The sequence below is a fragment of the Arachis ipaensis genome, chromosome B05 (assembly GCF_000816755.2).
Source record: "Arachis ipaensis cultivar K30076 chromosome B05, Araip1.1, whole genome shotgun sequence".
Lineage (NCBI taxonomy): Eukaryota > Viridiplantae > Streptophyta > Magnoliopsida > Fabales > Fabaceae > Arachis > Arachis ipaensis.
In genome coordinates, this window is record NC_029789.2 from 54,374,662 (window position 1) to 54,400,302 (window position 25,641).

Sequence of the window (25,641 nt, forward strand, 5' to 3'; positions counted from 1 at the left end):
GAAGACCCGTAGAGATTCTATTCTGTGGGGGTTTCCAGGGTATCTGTGAATTCTGTAATGAAGTCGGCCAAGTATTGTGATTTGATGGCTGTCCGAGCTTCATATTGGAGGTCAAACTCGGATAACTCGACTGCCCATTGTAAAATTCTGCCTGCTAGATCTGTTTTCTGCAGTATCCCCTTTATGGGCTGGTCGGTCCGAACCTTAATGGTATGGGCCTGGAAGTACGGGTGAAGTCGTCGAGATGTCAGTATGAGAGTGTAGGCGAACTTTTCTATTTTTTGGTAGTTCAGCTCGGATCCCTGTAGCGCTTTACTGATGAAATATACAGGCTGTTGCCCTTTGTCGTCCTCTCGAACCAGTGCTAAGGCTACTGCCTGACTTTCTACTGCAAGGTATAATACGAGTGGTTCTTCCTCTCGTGGTCGAGTTAGGATAGGTGGTCGTCCCAGGAAATTTTTGAAATCCTGGAAGGCTTGCTCGCATTTCGTTGTCCATTCGAACTTCTTTCCTTTCCTTAAAGTGGCATAGAAGGGGAGAGATCTTATCGCTGATCCTGCTAAGAATCTGGATAAGGCTGCCAATCTCCCGTTGATTTGTTGTACCTCTCTGACACAAGTCGGGCTCTTCATGTTGAGTATAGCCTGGCATTTGTCTGGATTTGCTTCAATTCCTCTTTGTGTGAGCATGAAACCTAAGAATTTGCCCGCTTTTACTGCAAAGGTGCATTTTGTGGGATTGAGTCGCATGTCATGCTTCCTTATAGTGTCGAACACTTGGGCCAGGTCGGACAATAATGTCTCTTCGCTTTGTGTCTTTATTAACATGTCATCCACGTAGACTTCCATGATTTTTTCGATATGATCTGAAAAGACTTTATTCATTAGCCTTTGATAAGTAGCTCCCGCATTCTTGAGACCGAAAGGCATCACAATGTAGCAGTAATTTGCTTTTGGCGTCAAAAATGAGGTCTTTTCTTGATCTGGTGGATACATGGGAATTTGGTTGTATCCGGAATATGCATCCATAAACGAGAAGTATCTATATCCGGAGGAAGTATCTACCAGAGCGTCGATACTTGGGAGTGGGTAAGGATCTTTTGGGCAGGCTTTGTTGAGGTCGGTGTAGTCGGTGGACATTTGCCACTTCCCATTTGACTTTTCACCAAGACGACGTTAGCTAGCCATAGTGGGTACTTGACTTCTCTTATGAATCCTGCCTCCAGTAGTGCTTGTACCTGTTCTTCCACAGCTTGGGATCGTTCTGGCCTAAGTTTTCTTCGTCTCTGCTGTACCGGCCACGATCCTGGATAAACCGCCAACTTGTGACACATTAGCTTGGGGTCTATGCCTGGCATGTCTGTGGCTTTCCATGCGAAGAGATCGACATTATCTCGTAAGAACTGTACTAGTAATTCTTTTGTGTTTTCTTTCAGGATCGTGCCAATATTAGTTGTTTTGTCCGAGGTATCTCCGATCTGAACTTTCTCTACTTCACCTTCGGGCTGTGGACGGAGTTCTTCTCGTCTCTGAACTCCACCAAGCTCAATTGTATGGAACTCGTCTCCTCTGCCTCTAAGGTTTAGACTTTCGTTATAACAGCGGCGTGCCATCTTTTGATCTGCTTCTATCGTAGCTATCCCTTCTGTGGTTGAGAATTTCATGCATAGATGTGGAGTCGAGACTATTGCGCCGAGTTGATTTAGTGTTGTCCGACCTATTAAGGCATTGTAGGCTAAACTCACGTCGACCACGATGTAGTCTATCTTGAGTGTTCTGGATTGGTCCCCTTTTCCGAAGGTTGTATGTAGTGACATGTATCCCAGTGGTTGTACTGGAGTATCGCCCAGTCCGAACAGGCTATTCGGGTATGCTCTAAGCTCCTTTTCTTCTAAGCCGAGCTTGTCGAAGGCAGTTTTGAATAAGATGTCGGCGGAGCTCCCTTGGTCTATTAATGTGCGGTGGAGATTGGCATTTGCCAGTATGATGGTGATGACCATGGGATCGTCGTGTCCTGAGATGACACCGGATGCGTCTTCTTTGGTGAATGTGATTACAGGGATGTCGGGTGCTTCCTCCTTCCCTTCGACATGATATACTTCTTTGAGATATCTTTTGCAGGATGATTTGGAGATTCCTCCTCCTGCAAATCCTCCGTGTATCATTTGGACATGTGCGTACGAGGTGATCGCTCAGCTCGTCCAACATCTTCATCCCTTCGTCTTTTTCTTTGCTCATCATCTCGGGTGGCCAGATACCTGTTTAGTTTTCCTTCTCTGACTAATTTTTCTACGATGTTTTTTAAGTCGAAGCATTCGTTGGTGGAATGTCCTCGGACCCGATGATATTCACAGTATTCGTTCCGATTTCCTCCTCTTTTGCCTTTGAGTGGTCGAGCTGGGGGTATCTTTTCTGTGTTACAGACTTCTTTGTAAATGTCCACTAGGGACACCCGAAGAGGGGTGTAATTATGATACTTTTTTATTTTTTCCCCAGTTCGATCTTCCTTCTTCTTAGTTTCTTTATCTTTATCTAGGTAGGTGAAACCGGATTTCGAGGCTTCCCCAAGTCGGGAATTTTCTTCCATGTTGATGTACTTCTCTGCCCGCTCTTGCACCTCATCCAGAGATGTGGGGTATTTCTTTGATATAGATTGGCTGAAAGGTCCCTCTCGTAGGCCGTTGATGAGGCCCATGACGACAGCCTTTGTTGGCAAGCTTTGTATATCCAGGCATGTTTTGTTGAATCTTTCCATGTAGTTGCGAAGACTTTCCCGATCTCCTTGCCTGATTCCTAGTAGACTGGGGGCATGCTTGGCCTTGTCTTTTTGGATAGAGAATCTGGCCAAGAACTTTTTGGCTAGGTCGTCAAAGCTCGAGATGGACTTAGGAGATAAGTTGTTGAACCATCTAATTGTTGTCTTCGTGAGAGTCGTCGGAAAAGCCTTGCAGCGAACAACGTCTGAGGCGTCGGTGAGGTACATTCTGCTTCTGAAGTTGCTGAGGTGATGGTTGGGATCTGTAGTGCCAGCATACAAAGTCATATCCAGGAGTTTGAAGTCCTTAGGAATTTTAGTTTTCATGATTTCCCTAGTGAATGGATCTTGATCTCTGCGTGAATTGTCCTCAGGGGTGGTCCAGGTGGCTTTTTCTTTGAGATCGACTTCGAGTTGTAGGATTTTATCTTCTAAGTCTCGATGTCACCTTACCTCTCTTTGTAGATCCTTGCCAACTTCTCGTTGATGCTGGCTTTCTTTTTTAAGTTGCTTTAAACGATCTTGAAGCGCTTCTATTACTCCTGGATTCGATGAGTTATTGTCTCCGTTAAATTCCGGAATATCTTCTGAATCATGGTCGTTGTCATGGTCGTCCGCCATGGTGGTGGGATGACTTCCAGGTTCCCCGGCAACGGCGCCAATGTTCCGAGGGTTACCTGAAACTGTAGGTCGATCTCGGATGAGATCTTCTGTATTGGTCAGAGATGACGTGTCCGGCTGGCTGGTGGCGGCCGGAGTCGTTGTGTCCGACTTGCTGGACTGGCTGCACTCCTGATCCTTGGTCACCGGAGGGTGGGGGGTACCTGCAAGAGACTCTGATGCTTAAGTTAGCACAGGTATTAAGCTTGTTTATTGTAGAATCAGAGTATGAGTTGTACCTGGATGCTCCATTGTATTTATAGTAGTGTGGGCTGACCTTTCTGATAAGATAAGTTAGTTATCTTATCTTATCTTATCTTAAGTGAGGTCAGCTTATCTTCAAGGGAACCGCCTTTATCTCTATGGGCTTGGGTTGCCTTTGGATTTGGGTCGTGTTCCTCTATTTGGGCCCTTTATTGGGCTTTTCTGTCGATTTGGCCGACCTCTTTGAGAAGAGGTCGGGTAGCCTGACCTGAAGAGGTCGGTCGCTTTGTCGCCAATCATCCCAGGTCGGATAGCTCGACCCAGGGTATGAACACTTTTCATCTGAAAATTTTTCTCTGTTGGATCAAGGAAGGAATTGAGATCTAGACTTGTTTTCTAGTCTCATTGATTTCCTGAGATCTTGAATTTCTCCTTTAGATTTCACAGTCGAGCTAAATTTAAATTCTGTTTTAGTTCTTCTGAAATTCCTTTCATCTTACATTTCTCTGGTTCACTGCAATTTATATTTTCTTGCTCAGTTTTATTTTGAATCCCAGTCCCCAAATCCTTTATTCTTCAAGCAATTTAAGATTTCCAGCAATTTAGATTTTGCAATTTAAGTTTCTTGCACTTTAAGTTTCAGTCATTTACCTTTCTTGCAATTTAAGTTTCAGCTATTTTACTTTCTTGCACTTTAAGTTTCTGAAATTTTACTTTCTGCACTTTAAATTCCTTGTCATTTACATTCTGTTGCTTCAATTTTCACTCAAATCATCAATGTTAGCTTGACTAAAATAATCACCCACTAAAGTTGCTTGATCCATCAATCCCTGTGGGATCGACCTCACTCTAAGTGAGTTTTACTACTTGGTGCGACCTAGTACACTTGCCGGTGAGTTTTAGGTGTTGGAATTTCGGTTCCAACCCATCAAGTTTTTGTCGCCGTTGCCGGGGATTGATTTAGATCAACAATGATTAAGTGGCTGAGATGTCTAGATCAAGCATTTTCTTTGTTTTTGTTCTCTGATTTAAGTTGATAGCAAGGTGTTTGAGTTATTGCCTCACTAAGAAATTCTTTCTCTGTGACATGAATTTCAATTTTCAATGGTGTTGTGTTTTACAAAATTCAAATGGAGTTCAACTCATCTTATGATCAAACAAATTTTATGGGATATTACCCACCATCACCAATCTCTAATGGTGGCTGGGAATATCACCAAGAAAATACAAATTCTAAGCACTCTAATCTATGGAGATTTGCTTCAGAGACACAAGATGAGCAAGAGAATCATATGGGATATTTCTCACCATCACAAAATGATTCAATTCATTATTCTAATGGTGGAGGGGAAGGGAATTCTAATGCTCCATATGATATTTATCTAGAGATATCATCACTTGACCATGCTTCAACAAAAAACCCCTTTCAAAACTTACCACCCACACAAACTTCCATGAACCAAGGCCTCTCAAAGCTTGAGACCATGTTTGAAAAATATAAATAGGAGGCACAGAGATTAGAGAACTCCCTCAAAAACATGGAAGTACGAGTAGAACAATTGTTGAATGCAAGGAATGAAGAAATGGAAAAACAAGAACACAAGGTCCCTGTGTCAAGTGAAATTGCAAAGAAGGAAGAGGTGGTGAAAATATTGGAACCTGAAGCTACACTTGAGATGACAAGAGAACCTGAACACTCACAACCTCCTCAAACTCCCCTGGACCAAAAAGTCTCAACAACTGAATCTGTGATTAAAAGATATGAAGAGGAAATGAAGAGATGTTGGGAAGATCAACAAACCTCCTCCATGAAAGAGCTATTAAGTCAAATGTTGAGTGCAAAGAAAGGATTGGAGGAGTAAGAAAGTGAGAAAGACACTCAAGAGAATTCACACTCAAGTGAAGTAGAGAAGTGCATAGAGGAAGAGCTCACGGAACCACCATTGCAAGGGAATCTTGATGAAGACAAAACTCCAATAATAACACAGCAACCATGTCTTGAAATCAAAGAAGTGAAGGCAACTAACAAGAGCACCAATCCTGTCTGATGCGTGGCAGAAGTTAACCAATTTAGATATTTCAATTGAGAGAACAGCGTTGCAAGTATAGCTCTTAACCGGCTAAGATCTGCCTCACCAATTTAGAAAGGGTTGTCACAAATTTTAGAAATAAAAATACTGGGAGTATGAGTCCCAGGTCGTCTCCCAACGAGTTGCAGGAAAGAGAAAATTGAGTTTTGATAATGAGTAATTAAAATGCTTAAAAATTAAAACAATAAAAATAAACTTGAGAATGATTATTTGTACTCTAAATAAAAAGCCTTGACTGGGGGAATAATTAAGTGGAACTTCTATCCTTGTTGGGATCTTCTCAAGTGTGGTGTAAAAAGGTTGTTGTTCTCACTCGATTACCCCTTACTAAATAAGGAAAAGTATGGTGATTGAACTAACTCTTACCCTCAGATCCTAACCCTCTCCCTTGGGGAGGTCTAGTGTTAGTAGGTATGGAATTAGCTAACAACGTCCAGTTTAACCAAGCACTTGAGCATTCCAACTCAAGTATCGCCTCTTAATCAACCCCATGTCAAGTAGAAATTCTACTCCATTGACATGAAATTAATAATCATAAAAATATGAGAAGACATGATTAATTAAAATAAAATAGAGAATTAAAATAAATTAAAATAAAAATAACTCTATATATTAATAAATTCAAAACGCAACATAATTATCTGAACAGAGTCAATGAGTAACTAATTAAAAATAAGGGAATAAGGAAACAAACTAAAGTAATATCTTCAACGGAGGTAATGACTCTCAGCATCCAAAAATCCAAGCAAAAGCATAAACTATCAATGTAACACTAATCTAGATTCAGATCTAAAGCTGAAGTAATCCTAATGTGATGAATCTGAATGTCTGTGGATGCGTCCTGAGTTTCTGCATGTTCCCTAGGTTTAGTCTGTGTTTCTGGGCCGAAAACTAGGTCAAAAAGCGGCCCGAAATTGCCCCCAGCGTATTCTGTTATTTTTGCAGATCACGCAGGTCACGCGTACGCGTCATCCACGCGTTCGCGTCAGTCAGCGATTTTCCTTCTCACGTGTTCGCGTCACTCGTGCAGACTCCAATCCACGCGTTTACGTCAGGCACGCGTCCGCGTCCTTGCGAATTCTCCATTTCGCGCGTTCGCGTGGGCCATGCGCTCGCGTCATTGGTCGATGGTCATCTCCTTAGTTTCTTGTGTTCCTTCCATTTTTGCAAGCCTCCTCTCCAATTTCCAAGTCATTCATGCCCTATAAAGCCTGAAACACTTAACACACGGATTACGGCATTGAATGGGATAAAGGAGAATAAAAATACATAATTAAAGGTCTCTAGGAAGCAATTTTTTAACCATGGAGTAATTTTGGGAAGGAATTGTAAATACATGCTAATCATATGAATAAGTGGGTAAAGATTTGATAAAACCACACAATTAAACACAATATAAATCATAAAATAATGATTTATCACTGTCCCTGATCCAGCAAGCAAGATCAATCAAGCCAGTTACAAAAGGAAGCTTGCTGAGGAGAGGCCAAGACAAGGGACAGTAGCTGAATCTTCTCCCCCTTGAGGTCATTCCTCTTAACAAACTGGAAGAAGAGGAAGAAAGTGAAGAACAACATGTCAAGCTAATGACACTAAAAGAGCACTTGTTGGGAGGTAACCCAACCTTAGGTAACGTTTCATTCCTTTGCTTTGTTCATTTTCTCTGTCTGTTTTGTTTAAATTCAATAAATTGGCATATGGTTACATTCTAAGTTTGGTGTTGCCCTGCAACAATTTGTTTTCAATCCCTTTGGATGATTGCATCAATTCTACATGGAAGTGTCACACTAAGATTCTAAGTTTGGTGTGCCACTTATTTTTCTATGCAATTCATTCAGCAACACCACTTGTCTGCATAATCATAATGCTCTTTGCAGTGTTATTTTTCTTCTTAGTGGATAATTTTAGTTGTCTATTTGTTTGAGTCATTTCCTTGTTTTTAATGCTTGCTTTTATTAACTGTTTTTGTTAATACATTACCAAGAGATCCTTATTCATGACAAGATTCTTGGCTTGGTGATTATATTTAACATACAACAATTTCATTTAGTCTTATTTCAAATAAAATAGACATAGGATTGCTTTCTAAGTTTGGTGTTGCTATGCAACAAAATTTGCTTCAAATCTTTACTAGATACTTGCATTAATTCCAAGTGAAAGTGTCACACTAAGTTTGGTGTGCCACTTATCTTTTATGCAATGTATTGTGCTCACTTTCTTAAGTTTGTAATCACAATGTCTCTGTCTCTTGTGCCTTGATTGTTATCTTTAATTTTGCTTGCTTGAAACACATGTATTGCTAACATTTCATTGTGTAAGACATTCATGATCCATCTTAGCCCCATAGCCATTGTTCTAATTGTTGCTTGAGGATGAGCAAGCATTATGAGTTTGGCAAGGGAAAGGGAAGAATGGGAGGAAAATGACAACAATAGAGAAGATAAATTACAAGGTTGTAAAGTTCCTTTTCCTCTCTTTTGTTTTCAGCACTTTAAATTACATGATTGTCTTCATCCTCTCTGTATGCATGTGCAGTATGAATAAGCATAGCCTGAATTATGATCTGTAACATGTTGCTATGCCATTATGACTACCAACTTGAGTTTCGTAAAGTTCAAAGCAGTAAAGTATCATGATCATAAACAAACAAGGAATTAAGGAAGAAATTAGCATGTGCATACAAGTTTTGGAAAGTTAGTATGATTAATTGTTGCTCAATTGCATTGGATTTTATTTAATTGGAGTTTTCATCTAGTACATTTTGTGAAATCTTTTGAAAATCATGAAAACCTTGAAAAAGCAATTGCAATTAAGGCAAGAAAAGAAAAAGGAAAAAATGAGAAAGCTGAAGGCTCTGAGTACCAATGACAATTCCATCGTTAAGTACTTGTGCTATTTATGTATCAAGCAAAAAGCTTGAAAACAAAACACTTAGAGTCAAGGTTAGGCTCAAGTGCAAATGTACTCCCTCAAAGCTCAAGGCTCTGAGCATCAATGATTAGAGAGTAAAGAAAAGAAACAAATGAGCTTAAAGAAGTCCTCTAATCACTACAAAAAAAAAGGCCTATGGTCACGGTAAAAAACCGTGACCATAGCTAGTAAAAAGGGTGACCATAGATCTATGGTCACGGTTTTGGACCTATGGTTACAGTTTTTTACCGTGGCCTATTCTCTCGTGGCCATAGGTCTATGGTCACGGTTTTTTTTATCTATAGTCACGGTTTTTATGGTCACGGTTTTAATTTTCAAAATCTGACATTTTAGGCCACGTTTTTTTACCATGACCATAGGTTAATCTATGGTCACGGTAAAAAAACGTGACCATAGCCTCTATGGTCACCCCTCCTTAAAACCGTGACCATAGATAAGGCTATGGTCATGGTTTTCACCGTGGCCATAGCCTCTATGGTCACCCTTCCTTAAAACCGTGACCATAGCCCTATCTATGGTCACGGTTTTCACCGTGGCCATAAACTCTATGGTTACCCAACCTAAAACCATGACCATAGCCCTATCTATGGTCACGGTTTTTCACCGTGGCCATAGACTCTATGGTCACCCTCCTTAAAACCGTGACCATAGCCTATCTATGGTCACGGTTTTTCATCGTGGCCATAGCCTCTATGGTCACCCCTCCTTAAAACCGTGACCATAGCCCTATCTATGGTCACGATTTTTCACCGTGGCCATAGCCTCTATGGTCACCCTCCTTAAAACCGTGACCATAGCCCTATCTATGGTCACGGTTTTTTAAAACGGTGACTATAGCCTGTTGTTGTTTATGAGATTCAATTTTTTTAAATTATAATCACATCCCAAAATGATAATAATCACAAAATAAATCTAAAAATAAGAAATTCAAGAAATCTAAATCATAAAAGTTTCATCATAAGATAGATATGTTTAATTTTTAGTCTAAACAACACAAATCAAAATAGAGTGAAATTTTTCCAATTGCATGTAGTACCTCAAAAAGTTCATAACACATCAAAATATTACATTTACATAACTAAGGTGGTAAGACCCATCCCATGTGATATTTGTATGGAACATATTTTTTTCATCACATCATGTCTTCCTGCACGTAAAAGAAATAAACATGTTAGATATCTTGCAAAAATGCTTTTGATGATGCAATACATATGCAGTAAAAGAAGGGAAACATTCATCCACAGCAACACTCAAGAATTATTCACAACCATCATTCACTTCAAACAGCAGCTATTGCAAGAATGCAGCAGTAGTGATAGCTTAGACTTAGAAATTCATCAAAGTTATCACTACTGCACAAATAATTCAGAATTTGTTCACTCCAGCAGCAGCCAACACAAGAATAAAGTAGCAATAATACTATGTAGCAGCATCATATAAACCAGTTTAGCACAAAAGTAAAACAATAAAACAGCAACATAGGATCAATAACAGTCTAAACCTAATCAACAGCACCAAGCCAACTAATTTAGCACAGGGCAGATCAATGAAGTAGTAGCATGAAACTAAATTAGAACAGGGCAAGTCATTACGAGCACAGGAAAACCAATTTCAGATAGAATAAACATCAGAGTTCAAACCTAAATCCACTACAAAATCAATTGACTACCTAACCAGCTAATTCAACTAAGCTAACCTAATCAAACAGCAACCAAAAGCATACTATTAATTTAACCAAAAGTTTTGAACAGTACTTACTTCCATATCCTTTGATACATGGTTCGATCCAAGTGAAGGAGGAATGCTTCACCGCACATCATTTGGTGCACTACTCGCGTCAGGCGGAGATTGTTGGGCGGCTTCTATCTTTACTTGCACTTGTTCTGCACTCATACCAGGATTGACTTGTTGCAACAACGTTTTAATCAAGTTTGTTAAACCATCCAACTTGGAAGTTAAGTTAGTTTGATTTTTCTCCATAGTTGAAACCACTTCATTATGTTGTTGCTGCATTTGTCGGATTTCCTTCTCTTTTTTAAGAGAGGATTTTGTGACTGATCGACCATAGAAACGAACTCTTCCATGTCTCTCCTTTTCGAAAACTGTTTGAACTGCTTCATCATCATTGTATCCTGCTTCTTTCAAATTTTGAAGATGTTCCTATTACACACAAATAGGATCAAAATAAATGCATGCACCCAACAGCTTCAGAATAAATAAAAATAGCTAACACATTTCTTGTTTGGTGTGCTTTTCTAAGAGACCAGAAAACTAACAATTGTCTCTTGTGTTCCCGAATCAGTCTCTCCTTTTTTGCTCGTACGAGTTACAACAAACATCTCAGATTGTGATGGATCTTCATTGTCCTCCTTCTTTGCACGCTACAAAGGAACCACCAACATGTGACTAAGTAAACACACATAACATGAAAGATGCAAAAATACTTAAAATAAAAAGTACAAAAATATACCAATTCAGCGCGTACTAATTCAAAACTAACTGGACCCATTCGATGATTCCATTTTTGCTTGGATCTGTTTTCACGATTTTTGTCAGAAATAACCTACATTTGTTGCAATATAAAATTAGATAGAGTTAGTTAAATACACGATACCATCATTAAAGCCAAGAGAGTTGTGAAAATAACTTAGTTTGATGATATCAAGCCTCCAAAATTGAACTAATTTTCGAAAATGTAGTTCAGGTACAGTCATTGGACGATTTTTCATCATCTCTCTAAATGAGTTGTACGGTGTATAGTGATATTTCTTTATGCGTTTCTTAAATTGCTTCCATGCCTCTCCAATGGTATCTATCACCCAAGGCTCAGCATCACTAGGAATGTTATATTTAGACTACAAATAAACAACGAATTATGTTATTTTACTATACATGCTAAGCCTATTTGTAAACAATTTAAAAAGGCGAATGATCGACTCACCTTTGCATAATCCAACATTGAAGTTTTAGTCTCAATGGACACAACTTGCCAATTAGTATATAATAATGTGACCAAATTAGAGTTTCTTGCAAGTGTTCCCAAGAACCGACTAAACAATTGAACCTGTGTCTTTGTTGGACCTATGGGTTTGCCATTGTACCATGTTAACTCTATTTGTGTCTCCAAAGCATGAATATGCTTGAGTTGGGTAGGACCACAAACTTTTTTCTTTTTGGTACCTATTTCCAATGTCGTTACTAGAAAATATTAACAAGAATACTAATCTAATGAATAAAAGAGTAATCTACTAAATACAAGATTCAAGTTGGTGCCTTTCACTATTTGCTATTGAAGAAATGGATAAACGCATTACCGAGTTGACTGTCACTACTATCACCAATGGTTGGATTGAGCTCATCATAATCATATTCATATTCTTCATCATTTTCATCTAATGATATCCCATATTTTTCAAAGAATTCGTCTAAAGTCATAGCAGGGATAAGAGACTCAATCTTATGTTCTTCTTCGTTGGCATCTTCTTCATTCGATTCCTTCATCGACATTTTATTGGTCGGCTTCTTGCTTTGACCCTCAGCGTCATTGGTATTTATCATGACTTTATCACCCTCTACCTTTGATTTCTTCATTGGCACCTTCTTCCTAGACGGCTTCTTTCCACCTGGATCCTCATGTTCAATAGCTTTCATCTTGACTAGATGATTTTCTTCATTGGAATTCTTTGTTGGCATCTTGATTTGATCCTCACCGTCTCTGATGTTTGTTATCTTCTTGGTTACCATTTTTCTTTGACCTTCATCGTCACCTCTTGTCAACACCTTTTTCGGCATCTTGCCCTTTTTCCTTGTCTCATGTTTACAACTATTAGCCCCACATGCAGCTAAAACATGTTCCCTTTTTATTTGAAATTGTTTTAGCAAGGAATAAGCACTTGTGAATTGAATTTTTCCTGAATTTTTTACTGGACTCCTCATCTTCAAAGGACTTCTTTGTGACTCTATTTGTGATAGGTTCCTTAACCTTTTTCTTTTGGAATTTCCTTCATTGTTCATCCAGTATAAAAAAAAGAAGTCAAATAAAGCATCAATACTAACATTACGAAAATTAAAAGAAAGAAGAAATATGGTAACGCATTAGAAAATAAACATGATAATGCATTAGAAAATAAACATGATAATGCATTAGAAAATAAGTTAAAAAATAAAGCATCATGGACAATTTGTGCACTACCTCAAATTCAGCATTACTGTCAAACTCATCAGACACTATTTCTTTGTCTTTAGGTTTGATCTTGTTCGGTGTCACATCAACAACAGTAGGTCGCACACCCTGTCTAACCAAGTCTACCTCACCAATATCACTTAAGGGTATCAGACTATTCACAGATTCATGTGGCTCTCTTATGTTAGGGTCATACTGTAATTGGACACCAATGTTAAACAAGTCTCTTGGAACCGTTTTCATCACATAATGCTTTTGGGGAATATATGGATCTTTCACATAAAACCATTGGTGTGCTTGGCTTGCCAACACAAATGGTTCGTCTTGGTAACATCTTTTGTTGAAATGAACGTATGTCAAACCATAATTATCTTCCTCAGCCATAAACCACTCACACTTAAATAACACAACTTTAAATTGGCTATAATAGTCTAACTCGATAATATCCATGATTCTACCATAATATCTTATATTGGCCTTGATTGGTTTTTTGTCCTTAACACTCGCAAAGCTTATAGTTTCAGCCACCACAGTGACACCACTATTTTGCGTTTTCCGCATCACTTCTCGCTGCTTAGTATGAAATCTGTACCCATTGACGACATAAGCAGAAAATGATTTTGCAACTTTATTTGGACCCCTTAGACAGCTGCCGTATCCAACTGGGAACATCATCCTTCATGGCACGTCCTGTAAACCATTCTATAAAGTCTTCATTTTGATCTTTAACAGCGTTCCACTTTCGCTTCCGCTTGGCTTGCTTTTGTTGCTCACCGTGTTCTCTACAAGGGATGTGTATTATTATGTAATACTACCAAAATTAGTCTAAGGATAGAAGAAATGAGACATGAAATTTCACCTCATGTAAGGCTCCACATTAACGCAATTGTTCAATACATATGCATTAGCTTGAAGGAGTGACTTCTCATCCAAAATAATTAGTTGCCCTTTTTTTCCACCCAATGGACTTCCTTTGTTTGTGAACAAATTTGAATCAGGATCTTTGGTTGAAGTGCCTTCATCATTATTCCGAGATACTCTGTTGAATCTTGTTTTTACTCCCTCATGCAAATATCTTGAACAAAAAGTTAGACACTCTTCAGCCAAATAACCCTCTGCAATTGATCCTTCCGGACGACTTCTATTGCGAACATACCCTTTTAGTGTGCACATGTATCTCTCAATCGGATATATCCAGCGAAACTGGACGGGACCACCTAACCTTACTTCATTAGCTAAATGAATAGGCAAATGAACCATTATATCAAAAAAGGTAGGGGAAAAATCCTCTCTAACTGGCACAAAGTCTCTACAATCTCTGACTCCAAACCATTAATCTCTTCTAGCGAGATTTTCTTTTGACATAGCCGACGAAAAAAGGAACATAGGCGCACTAGAGGAACAGCAACATGATCCGGAAGAATGCTCTTGATTGGTATTTGCAACAGGTAATGCAACATGAAGTGAGCATCAGGAGTTTTGTAACCGTAAAGCTTTCTCTCTTCTTGTTGTACACAACGAGAGATGTTTGAAGCACTTTCATCAGGATATTTTATTTTCTTCAAAACACCACAAAAAATGGATTTCTCCCCTTTGGTCATTGAGAAGCATGCTTTGGCAAGTTTAGTTCTTTTGCCATCCTTCGTATTTGTTGGGTGAAGATTCTTTCGAATGCCCATCTCCTTAAGATCATAACGAGCCTTTGCATGGTCCTTCGTCTTTCCAGGAATATCCAATAAGGTACCAACTATACTATCGACTATGTTTTTTTCTATATGCATTACATCAAGGTTGTGCCTGATCATACAATGCTGCCAATATGGTAACTCAAAAAAGATTGATTTTTTTCCATTGGCCTTTACTTTTGTTTTGCGTCTTCCCAGAGGCATTATCTACTGACTTTAGCATATCCAGAACCTCTTCACCGGTTAACATTCGTGGTGGACCCCTGAATTCATTTTTTCCATTAAAAGATCTCTTGTTAGACCTCCATGCATGATCAATTGGCAAAAATCTCCTATGGTCCATGTAAACTGTCTTTTGGCTATGTTTCAAATAACAAAAAGAAGTATCATGGTTACAACATGGGCAAGCCAACTTCCCTTTGGTACTCCAACTGGACAACATGGCATACGCTGGAAAATCATTGATTGTCCAAAGAAGTGCAGCATGCATTTGAAAAGTTTCATTCTTAAAAGAATCATATGTATCTATCCCTGACACCCATAGCTCCTTCAGCTCTTCGATCAATGGTTGTAAAAAAATATCAATATTATTTCCTGGTGAACAAGGTCCAGGTATGATTAAAGAGAGCATGCAATATTCTGACTTCATGGACATCCAAGGGGAAAAGTTGTATACCATTAAGACAACTGGCCATGTGCTATGTGACATATTCATAGTTCGAAAAGGATTAAAACCGTCACTTGCCAAACCAAGCCTCAAGTTGCACAGTTCTTTTGAAAAGTTATGGTACCGACTGTCCAAGTTCTTCCATGCTTGGCCATCAGCAGGGTGCCTTATGCAACCGTCTTTCAAACACTGCTCGTCATGCCACCTCAACGCCTCTGCTGTGGTTGGGCACATAAAAAGCCTTTTAAGCCTTGGTACTAAAGGAAAGTATCTTAAGGTTTTCGCAGCAACCTTGTGAACTTTATTCGGAAGCGCAAAGTCCTCTTCATTGCCATCCGTAGTAGGAGTCTGATTATATAGAGACTCTTCACAGATACGGCAAACTGAGTCATTTATGTACTCATTCCGATACAGCATGCAGTCATTAGGACATGCATCAATCTTTTCATAGTCAAGACCCAACTCTTTAACTATATTCTTAGCTTTATTAAAAGAAGTGGGAATGTTCAAATCAGGTATAGCTTCTTTCAATAACTCCAAGAGGGAGGTAAAAGATTTGTTACTCCACCCATGTAGACACTTCAAGTGGTAAAGACGAATGATGAATGATAATCTCGAAAATCCAGTTGTACAATTCGGATATAATTCCAGACCTGCTTCGTCTACTAGCTTATAAAATCTCTTCGCATCTTCATTTAACCCATTGTTCCCCTCCTCAAGATTTGCCATATTTCCGAATACGTCACGCAGCAACCCGTCAATAACATCAAGGCCGCCTCGATCATCCATGTCAGTATCTACTACTGTTGGAATTACTGATTCCCCATGATTAGTCCATCGTTTATAACCTTCGACAAACCCATAGCAAATAAGATGCTCATATACGGCGTCTCGTTCACGCCAATAAGTGTTTCCACACTTTGCACACGGACATTGGATTTCTTTTCCAACCGGTTTTCCCTTTACGAAGGCAAACTCTAAAAAATTATTAACACCATCTATATACTTGTTCTCAAATCTTGGTGAATCCATCCAATCTTTTGATAGAGTATGATTAAACCTAACAATGTAAATACCTGAACTTACTAAACATGATCTAGTAGGTCAATTATAGTGACAATCTAGCTAGCATATACACACTTACTACCTAAATAAATGGAAGATCAAATTATTTTATATAACAAGTATGATACAAACTTACTGCTTAGTTCCTTCATTTTGAGATGCTATATGAAGTTATTATACACAGTGTCACAGCAACTAGTCAACTCCTTTTGTCTTTATCAGTCCAAAAAAATTATACTGTATACAAAACAAAACAAAAAATTCAAGAGAAGCTAAAAAATATTCAATAACTCTGTGATCCATCAAGGTTAAATACATCACCTAAAATAAACAAAATAAAGTCAAAATTGCTTTATGAAGCTCCATTACCTGTGCAGCTAAAAATTTAGTGCTTGCTGTCAACTTGGTCTTCACCTTTTTTTTCCTCACCTGAAATCCATCTCCACCCTTATTACAAAGTGTAGAACTATTTTCCTGAAAAAAAATCAAGAGCTAGTAATATTTGAAGAGAAAGTAATGAATAAGAATTTAAACATGAATTTTGTCCTATATATGCTTGTCATCTGATTCAAATTACGAAGTCAGGCTATAAGTCCTACGTTTTTTGAAGTCATACAACATTGATAAATATACTTGAAATGGAAATAATAGCTATTTTCATGAAAGAAAAATGAAAAAACTAAGTGCAAGTTAGTGACGTAGAAGTAAAGTAGCCCCTAAACTTGATACATTTAATAATATTTTAAAATAAAAAATAATACTAATTAAAACATGTAATAATAAAAGTTTGACCTTCATAGGGTGGCACTGATGTCATCATAATATAAACTCCAATCAAAGGGACTTATATATATAAATGGTGTTGGTAGTAGTAGGGTAGCTATCATCAAATGTTTGAATAGCCTTTTTTAAAATTAAATTAAAATTCCTAACACTGTATTTAAAAAATGGAAAAAAATTTGAAATATTCTAAAAATATTAGTATTTTAATAGTTTTAATAGTTAAGTAATTAAATTAACGATTATAATTATTAAAATATCGGTATTTTTTAAATATTTAAAATTCTTCTTAAAAAATTAATACGAAACATTATAAAAATAAATGTATGTACAAACATAAAAGGTATATATAAAAAAATGAAAATGCTAAGAAGAATGGGACCGACCTGTGACCACAATCCTAGAAAACAAGTACTCTTTGCCTCTAAGCTTCCATGCCTTAATTAAAGAAAAAATGAAAATAATAATTAGCTATTGAAAAAAAAAGCTTAAAGGGGTAGCCACATAGGGATTTTGATCCAAACAGCACATAACCAAGATAAAAAAATAAAATACAACTTACCTGCAACGACAACAATTGTTAGAATATCGCCAATTTTTTTGAGCTTCTTCACACTCTGTTTATATGACTTAAATGATTTCAAAGCTGCATCTTTAGCTAAGAGCTGCAACAATTGAGTGCCATAACTATAACCAAATATTAAAAAATAAAATAAGATAAAAAAAATATCATAAAAACCATGACTGCAAGACAGAAAAAAAGTTATCAGAAAGATTAGTGCATTAACTAAAGTTCTCTAATGTAGTCATAAAACTTCTATGGAAATTTCGTCAGTACTCCTATCAAATTGGGAGGTTCATACCCTTATATTGTGTTGTGTGACCAAGAATTTCCCATTGGTTTTATTAACTAAAATAATTAAATTTTTAAAATTCATAAAATTTGTGATCAAATCTCAACCATTGATTGGATAAGAGGTACTGAAACCCTATTTTTTTTATACATGAACATTGCACAGTAAAGTCCCTAACACTAATCCTATTCATTGCACCATTGGAGCCAAACCAACAAGATCTTGAAACCAGATTCAAGAGATCATTTCAACAATTTGCTTTGATTCAGCCAAATATTTTACTACATATTCAATCAATGAAATATTTGAAAGTATACACAAATTTAATGGGGTAAAAGAAAGAAGTAAAACTTAATAAATCAAAGTAACTATAGATAGGTGAAATACATTAGTTCAATTATTTGAACACAACAAAATTTTAGAAAACCTAAATAAAATAAACAGCAAAGAAAGGGTTTCAAATCTTACCGCTTTTTCAAGAGGTCCAGGTTCGATATGGTATTGACGGCGTGAGAGTGTAAGCAGGTCTTCCCCTTTTGCTCTCTCAAAAATAATAATAAAAAAAATGATATTTTATATTAAATAAATATTATGTATTAATCAAAAAGAAAAAAAGAGAAAAGAAGATGGGATCTTAGAAACCTGGGAGTGAGATCAGAAATGGGAAGCAATGGGTGTTAGCAGGGGTGTTTTACTGCAGGATGCCACCGGTTCTGGTTCTGCGTCTAAAAGATGGAGTGGCGACGGCAACGGTGACGGTACACTGACACAGTTGAAGCAAGACGATGAGAGTTTGGCATGACGAATAGGCCAGGAAGCAAGAATGAAAGAGGGCTTGGCTAGGGTTATCTTTTCCCACTATTTTTTCCTTTCTTAAGACCTAGCTAATACGAGGGAATGGAGATTTTGGGAGGGAAAGGGGATTTTGGGAAGAGAGGGGGTAAACTAACGACGACGTTTTTGGTTTTGTGGGGGTGGGGTAGGGTTTTAAACAAAATAATTTCATAAACCATATTCTATGGTCACTCCAAAAAATTGTGACTATAGACCATTTAAGGTCACCCTCTAAAACCGTGACCATAAACCCCTTTTGGTCACCCTTTCGTAAAATCGTGACCATAGACTTTTTTTGGTCACCCCTCAAAACCGTGATCATAGATGCCTTTTGGTCACGGTGAAAAATCGTGACCATAGACCATTTTAGGTCACCCGGCCCTAAAACCGTGACCATAGACCCCTTTAGGTCACCCAAAAAACCGTAACCATAGACCCCTTTAAGTCACCCTTGTTTAAAAAACCGTGACCATAGACCCTTTTTGGTCACCCCAAAAAACCGTGACCATAGATGTCTTTTGGTCATGGTGAAAAACTGTGACCATAGACCATTTTAAGTCACCCCCAAAACCGTGGCCATTGACCCCTTTAAGTCACCTCAAAAAATCGTGACCATAGACCTCTTTAAGTCACCTTTGTTTAAAAAACCGTGACCATAGACCCCTTTTTGGTCACCCAAAAAAATCGTGACCATAGATGTCTTTTGGTCACGGTGAAAAACCATGACCATAGACTATTTTAGGTCACCCCCAAAACCGTGACCATAGACCCCTTTAGGTCACCCCAAAAAACCGTGACCATAGACCCTTTAGGTCACCCTTTTTTTAAAAACCGTGACCATAGACCCTTTTTGGTCACCCCAAAAAACCGTGACTATAGACTACTTTTGGTCACCCCTATAAACCGTGACCATAGTCCCTTTTAGGCCACCCTTTTTTAAAAAATCGTGACCATAGGTACTCTATGGTCACCCTTTTTAAAAAAACCGTGACCATAGCTTTTTTTTGTCACGGTAAAAAACCGTGACCATAGAGGGTCTATGGTCACGGTTTTTTACTGTGGCCAAAAAACCGCGGCCATAGACCCAAAATGTTGTAGTGAATTAAATGCTTGTGGTGCTTGTGTATCAAGTGGTAATACTTGAAAACAAAGCATTTAGAGTCATAGCTTTGTTATCAACTCATGGGGCAAAGCACCCAAAAGGAGAAGCTAATAAGAAAATCAAAAGCTTGTTTCAAAGGAGAATTATAAGGAAAAGATTTCATAAATTGAGCTAGATAGAAGCATCAATCATTTATATTTCTTTTGTGATTGTAGCATGCATAGAAAACTAGCTAACCATGAACATTGAGTTGCTATTCTTCTCACCTTGGATTGTCAATCTTTATTGCATGATTCTTTTCTTGCTTGGGGACAAGCAAGGTTTAAGTTTGGTCTTGTGATAACATATCATCATGTCATATTTTTCTATGCTTTTTCATACAAGAAATTGATGATTAGAGCTTAAATATTGCATTCTTTTATGCTTAAATGGTATATTTCCTTGATCTTTTGATTTCATAAATTTTTTTGGAAATAAGTGGAAAAATAAGCAAAATAGCACAAATCAGTTCAAAAGAAGAAAAGAAGGATTTTGGGGCACACTTTGAAGTTTGAGCACGCTTGAAACTTTAGCCACGCTTTTAAAAGTGTGGTCCATGACCATGAAGCCGTGGCATTTAGTTAATGCCTTATGCATGCATCATGAATCAATTAAGCATGCATGCATTTAAATTGAATGAAAGCAACGGCATGCATTTTCATTAATGCCAATGGATTATTAAAGCATGCATGTAATGCATTATAAATTAAAGCATGCATTTCACTAAAGCCAATTGGCCAAAAAACATATCATGCTTTAACGTAATGCATTAGCATTTAATTAATGAAAGCATGCATTAAAGCTAAGCCAATGAAAGCAAAAGCAGCAAGCGTTCATGAAGGGTAGCGTTCATTTGTTTCAACGGAGCGCTCACCCATGAAGACAAGTGGAGATGCACTACAAAAGCATGCCAAGGAGCGTTACGTTGAAACATTTAACTTTTTCGGGCTTCACAAAACAAAAAAAAGCAAGGCACAATGCCAAGGAGGGGTGAAGCTAAGGTTCGAACTAGGGAACACAAGGAAGGAGCAACACAAGGCTTTGGCAAGAAAATTAGCCAAAATGCATCCACCAGGGCTCGAACCAGGCACACATGGAACCAAAAAATTGTTAACGGAGCACTACTTGTAAAGAGAATTTGGCCAAAATGGGACAGCTATGGTTCGAAGCTAGAAACCCATATGCAAGCAAAAGGGGCGCTCAGTTAACTTTGTTAACTTAGCGCTATGAAGGCATGCACAAGGAGGCTTGTCACGCACCAAAACTGAAGGCCAAAGGCAAGGATTGAGCGCTCAGTTACCTTATTTAACTGAGCGGTCCACTGGAGCTGCACCAACACACCATGGCACTTAAACCAAGCCAACCGAACCCATCTCTCTTCAAATCCAAAGCAAGCAAAGTCCACATCATTACTCAAAGGAACAAGAACAAGCTAGAATGAGGATTTTCATTTAATTATAATTTGTTTTTCATTCCAATTTCATTTTCATTTTGTAAAGCCTATATAAAGGCATCAATTCCATTTTATAGAGGAGGCTGGCTCCAATAGGGAGCAAGTAGAATAGAGAGCTTACCTTTACATTTTAACTTGAATTGGGGAATTGGAATTGAGAGCTAAGTTCTCTCCTCCTTGTTCTCACTTTTGGATTACTTGCCTTCTGTTTTTGAAATATGGATAGAGATTGAAGGAATTCTGTTTCAATCCTTGATCTACAATTCATCTTTGTTTTCTTCTGCATAATTCTAAGGATTGGGAATTGGATTTAGCTTTCTGTCTTTATTTTCATTTCTTCTGTAACTCTTGCTATCTGTTCTTGGAATTTAAATTGAGATTGAAGAGCTTCACTGATTCTAAGTTTGAGAATCCTCTTTTACCTCTCTTCTCAATTGTTCTAAGAATTGGATCCAAGTTTTATTTGCTGTTCCATTTACTTTTCATCTGCAAATTGTTCTCTGTTGGATCAAGGAAGGAATTGAGATCTATACTTGTTTTCTAGTCTCATTGATTTCCTGAGATCTTGAATTTCTCCTTTAGATTTCATAATCGAGCTAAATTTAAATTCTATTTTAGTTATTCTGAAATTCCCTTCATCTTACATTTCTCTGGTTCACTGCAATTTATATTTTCTTGCTCAGTTTTATTTTGAATCCCAGTCCTCAAATCCTTTATTGTTCAAGCAATTTAAGATTCCTAGCAATTTAGATTCAGCAATTTAAGTTTCTTGCAATTTAAGTTTCAGTCATTTACTTTTCTTGCAATTTAAGTTTCAGCTATTTTACTTTCTTGCACTTTAAGTTTCTGAAATTTTACTTTCTGCACTTTAAATTCCTTGTCATTTACATTCTGTTGCTTCAATTTTCACTCAAATCATCAATGTTAGCTTGACTAAACTAATCACCCACTAAAGTTGCTTGATCCATCAATCCCTGTGGGATCGACCTCACTCTAAATGAGTTTTACTACTTGATGTGACCCGGTACACTTGCCGGTGAGTTTTAGGTGTTGGAATTTCGGTTCCAACCCATCAGTTGTGCAAAAAATATTAAGAAAAGTCACTAGGATTCCAAGTTCTCTTCTGGAGCTGCACTCTGAGTGGTTGTGGGAGGAACAGTCTTTATAGGAACATCATCTACAGTTCCATCCTCTCGATTCAGAATTTGGACGTGAGGGTCGGGCTCAGGACGACCGACCACGGCAGCAGTCGAAGAAGTCGGCAGAGCAGCAGCTTTGATTGGCGGCTCAGGGCGAGGACCATCCTCATCTTCCTCGTCTAGGGCGGGAACAACTTTTACCATCTTCAACAACGTTGTCTAGACTGAAAAGACTCAGGTCGAGCTCGGGAGCAAGAACCCGGACCTAAGCTTTTAGGTTCTCATATGCGTCAGTCACTGGTGCACGAAATTGTGATCTCTAAAACGGCGCCAACAACTTGGTACGCACGAATATAATCTCAACTCTTTTGTCACAACTCCGTACAATTAACCAGCAAGTACACTGGGTCGTCCAAGTAATAAACCTTATGTGAGTAAGGGTCGATCCCACGGAGATTGTCGGCTTGAAGCAAGCTATGGTCATCTTGTAAATCTCAGTCAGGCAGATTCAAATGGTTATGGGATTTTCATAATTAAAATATAAATAAAATATAAAATAGGATAGAAATTCTTATGTAATTCATTGGTGAGAATTTCAAATAAGCGTATGGAGATGCTTTGCTCCTTCTGAATCTCTGCTTTTCTACTGCCTTCATTCAATCATTCATACTACTTTCCATGGCAAGCTTTATGTTGGGGATCACCGTTGTCAATGGCTACCGTCCGTTCTCTCAGTGAAAATGGTCCAAATGCGCTGTCACCGCACGGCTAATCATCTGTCGGTTCTCGATCATGTTGGAATAGGATGCATTGATCCTTTTGCGTCTGTCACTACGCCCAACACTCGCGAGTTTGAAGCTCGTCACAGTCATCCCTTCCCAGATCCTACTCGGAATACCACAGACAAGGTTTGGACTTTCCGGATCTCAGGAATGGCCGCCAATAATTCTAGCCTATACCACGAAGACTCTGATCGTGAACCAGGAGGCTAAGAGATACACACTCAAGCTATTGCAGGTAGAACGGAAGTGGTTGTCAGGCACGCGTTCATAGGTGAGAATGATGATGAGTGTCACGGATCATCATATTCATCAGGTTGAAGTGCGAGTGAATATCTTGGAATAAGAATAAGCTTGAATTGAATAGAAAAACAATAGTACTTTGCATTAATTCATGAAGAACATCAGAGCTCCACACCTTAATCTATGGGGTGTAGAAACTCCACCGTTGAAAATACATAAGTGAAAGGTCTAAGCATGGTCGTGAGGCCAGCCTCCATTGTCTAAGGAATAAACGTTCCAAAGATGAAAGATGAAAATACGATAGCAAAAGGTCCTCTTTATAGAGAACTAGTAACCTAGGGTTTACAAAAATAAGTAAATGATGCAGAAATCCATTTCCGGGCCCACTTGGTGTGTGCTTGGGCTGAGCGTTGAAGCTTTCACATGTATATACTTTTCTTGGAGTTAAACGCCAGCTTTGGTGCCAGTTTGGGCATTTAACTCCAGCTTTTATGCCAGTTCTGGCGTTTTGACGCCAGAATTTTTATGCTGACTTGGAACGCCGGTTTAGGCCATCAAATCTCGAGCAAAGTATGAACTATTATATATTTCTTGAAAGCCCAGGATGTCTACTTTCCAACGCAATTGAGAGCGCGCCGATTGGGCTTCTGTAGCTCCAGAAAATCCACTTCGAGTGTAGGGAAGTCAGAATCCAACAGCATTTACAGTCCTTTTTCAGCTTGAATCAAATTTTTGCTTAGCTCCCTCAATTTCAGCCAGAAATTACCTGAAATCACATAAAAATACACAAACTCATAGTAAAGTCCAAAAATGTGATTTTTGAATAAAAACTAATGAAAATATACTAAAAAGTAATTAAAATATACTTAAAACTACCTAAAAATAATGCCAAAAAGCGTATAAATTATCCGCTCATCACAACACCAAACTTAAATTGTTGCTTGTCCCCAAGCAACTGAAAATCAAACAAGATAAAAAGAAGAGAATATACTATAAATTCCAAAATATCAATGAAACTTAGCTCCAATTAGATGAGCGGGACTAGTAGCTTTTTGCCTCTGAACAGTTTTGGCATCTCACTTTATCCTTTGAAGTTTAGAATGATTGGCATCTATAGGAACTCAGAATTTAGATAGTGTTATTAATTCTCCTAGTTTAGTATTGTTGATTCTTGAACACAGTTACTTTATGAGTTTTGGCCGTGACCCTAAGCATTTTATTTTCCAGTATTACCACCGGATACATAAATGCCACAGACACATAACTGGGTCAACCTTTTCAGATTGTGACTCAGCTTTGCTAGGGTCCCCAATTAGAGGTGTCCAGAGCTCTTAAGCACACTCTTTTTGCTTTGGACCATGACTTTAACCGCTCAGTCTCAAGCTTTTCACTCGACACCTTCACGCCACAAGCACATGGTTAGGACAGCTTGGTTTAGCCGCTTAGGCTAGGATTTTATTCCTTTGGGCCCCCTATCCACTGATGCTCAAAGCCTTGATTCCTTTTTACCCTTGCCTTTTGATTTAAAGGGTTACTGGCTTTTTCTGCTTGCTTTTTCTTTTTCTTTCTTTTTCTTTTCGCCTCTTCTCTCTTTTTTTTTTATTTGCATTTTTTCTGCAAGCTTTTGTATTCACTGCTTTTTCTTGCTTCAAGAATCAATTATATGATTTTTCAGATTATCAAATAACATTTCTCCTTTTTCATCATTCTTTCAAGAGCCAAAAATTTTAACATTCATAAATAACAATATAAAAAATATGCACTGTTCAAGCATTCATTCAGAAAACAAAAATATTGCCACCACATCAAAATAATTAAACTAGTTTCAAGGATGAATTCGAAATCATGTACTACTTGTTCTTTTGTTTTTAGATCATTTTTCATTTTAAGAAAGGTGATGGATTCATAGGACATTCATAGCTTTAAGGCATAGACACTTAGACACTAGTGATCATGTAATAAGACACAAACATAAATAAAACATAATGCATAATTTTCGAAAAACAGAGAAATAAGAACAAGGAAATTAAAGAATGGGTCCACCTTAGTGATGGCAGCTTGTTCTTCCTCTTGATGATCTTATGGAGTGCTTGAGCTCCTCAATGTCTCTTCCTTGCCTTTGTTGCTCCTCCCTCATGATTCTTTGGTCTTCTCTAATTTCATGGAGGAGGATGGAATG

The 25,641-nt window shown here is 38.0% G+C and overlaps 1 protein-coding gene across 13 annotated transcripts; it reads right to left on the reverse strand.

The window, feature by feature from the left end:
* Positions 9,567-18,843, reverse strand: LOC107643624. 13 transcript variants are annotated; one of them, XM_021123851.1, is made up of 12 exons: positions 18,516-18,839; positions 18,342-18,406; positions 17,582-17,684; positions 17,406-17,457; positions 16,609-16,713; positions 16,376-16,476; positions 11,954-12,640; positions 11,581-11,819; positions 11,110-11,202; positions 10,916-11,020; positions 10,398-10,799; positions 9,567-9,786 (listed from the first exon to the last, which is right to left on the reverse strand). In XM_021123851.1, exons 6-11 carry the CDS (start codon positions 16,389-16,391, stop codon positions 10,446-10,448), a joined length of 1,494 nt encoding a protein of 497 aa, XP_020979510.1. In that variant the 5' UTR covers positions 16,392-16,476; positions 16,609-16,713; positions 17,406-17,457; positions 17,582-17,684; positions 18,342-18,406; positions 18,516-18,839; the 3' UTR covers positions 9,567-9,786; positions 10,398-10,445. The 13 variants fall into 13 exon arrangements, 11 of the variants coding, with proteins under 11 accessions (XP_020979510.1, XP_020979504.1, XP_020979506.1 ...); XM_021123845.1 differs by having other exon boundaries at positions 18,342-18,416; XM_021123847.1 differs by lacking the exon at positions 16,609-16,713.

Bases quoted from the DNA above. Each gene is read 5' to 3' on its own strand.
- LOC107643624 (XM_021123847.1), bottom strand. The intron at 11,203-11,580 runs GTGAGTCGATCA...CAACAAATGTAG, and splicing joins CAATGTTGGATTATGCAAAG to GTTATTTCTGACAAAAATCG. The intron at 10,800-10,915 runs GTTAGTTTTCTG...TGTGTGTAATAG, and splicing joins CGGGAACACAAGAGACAATT to GAACATCTTCAAAATTTGAA.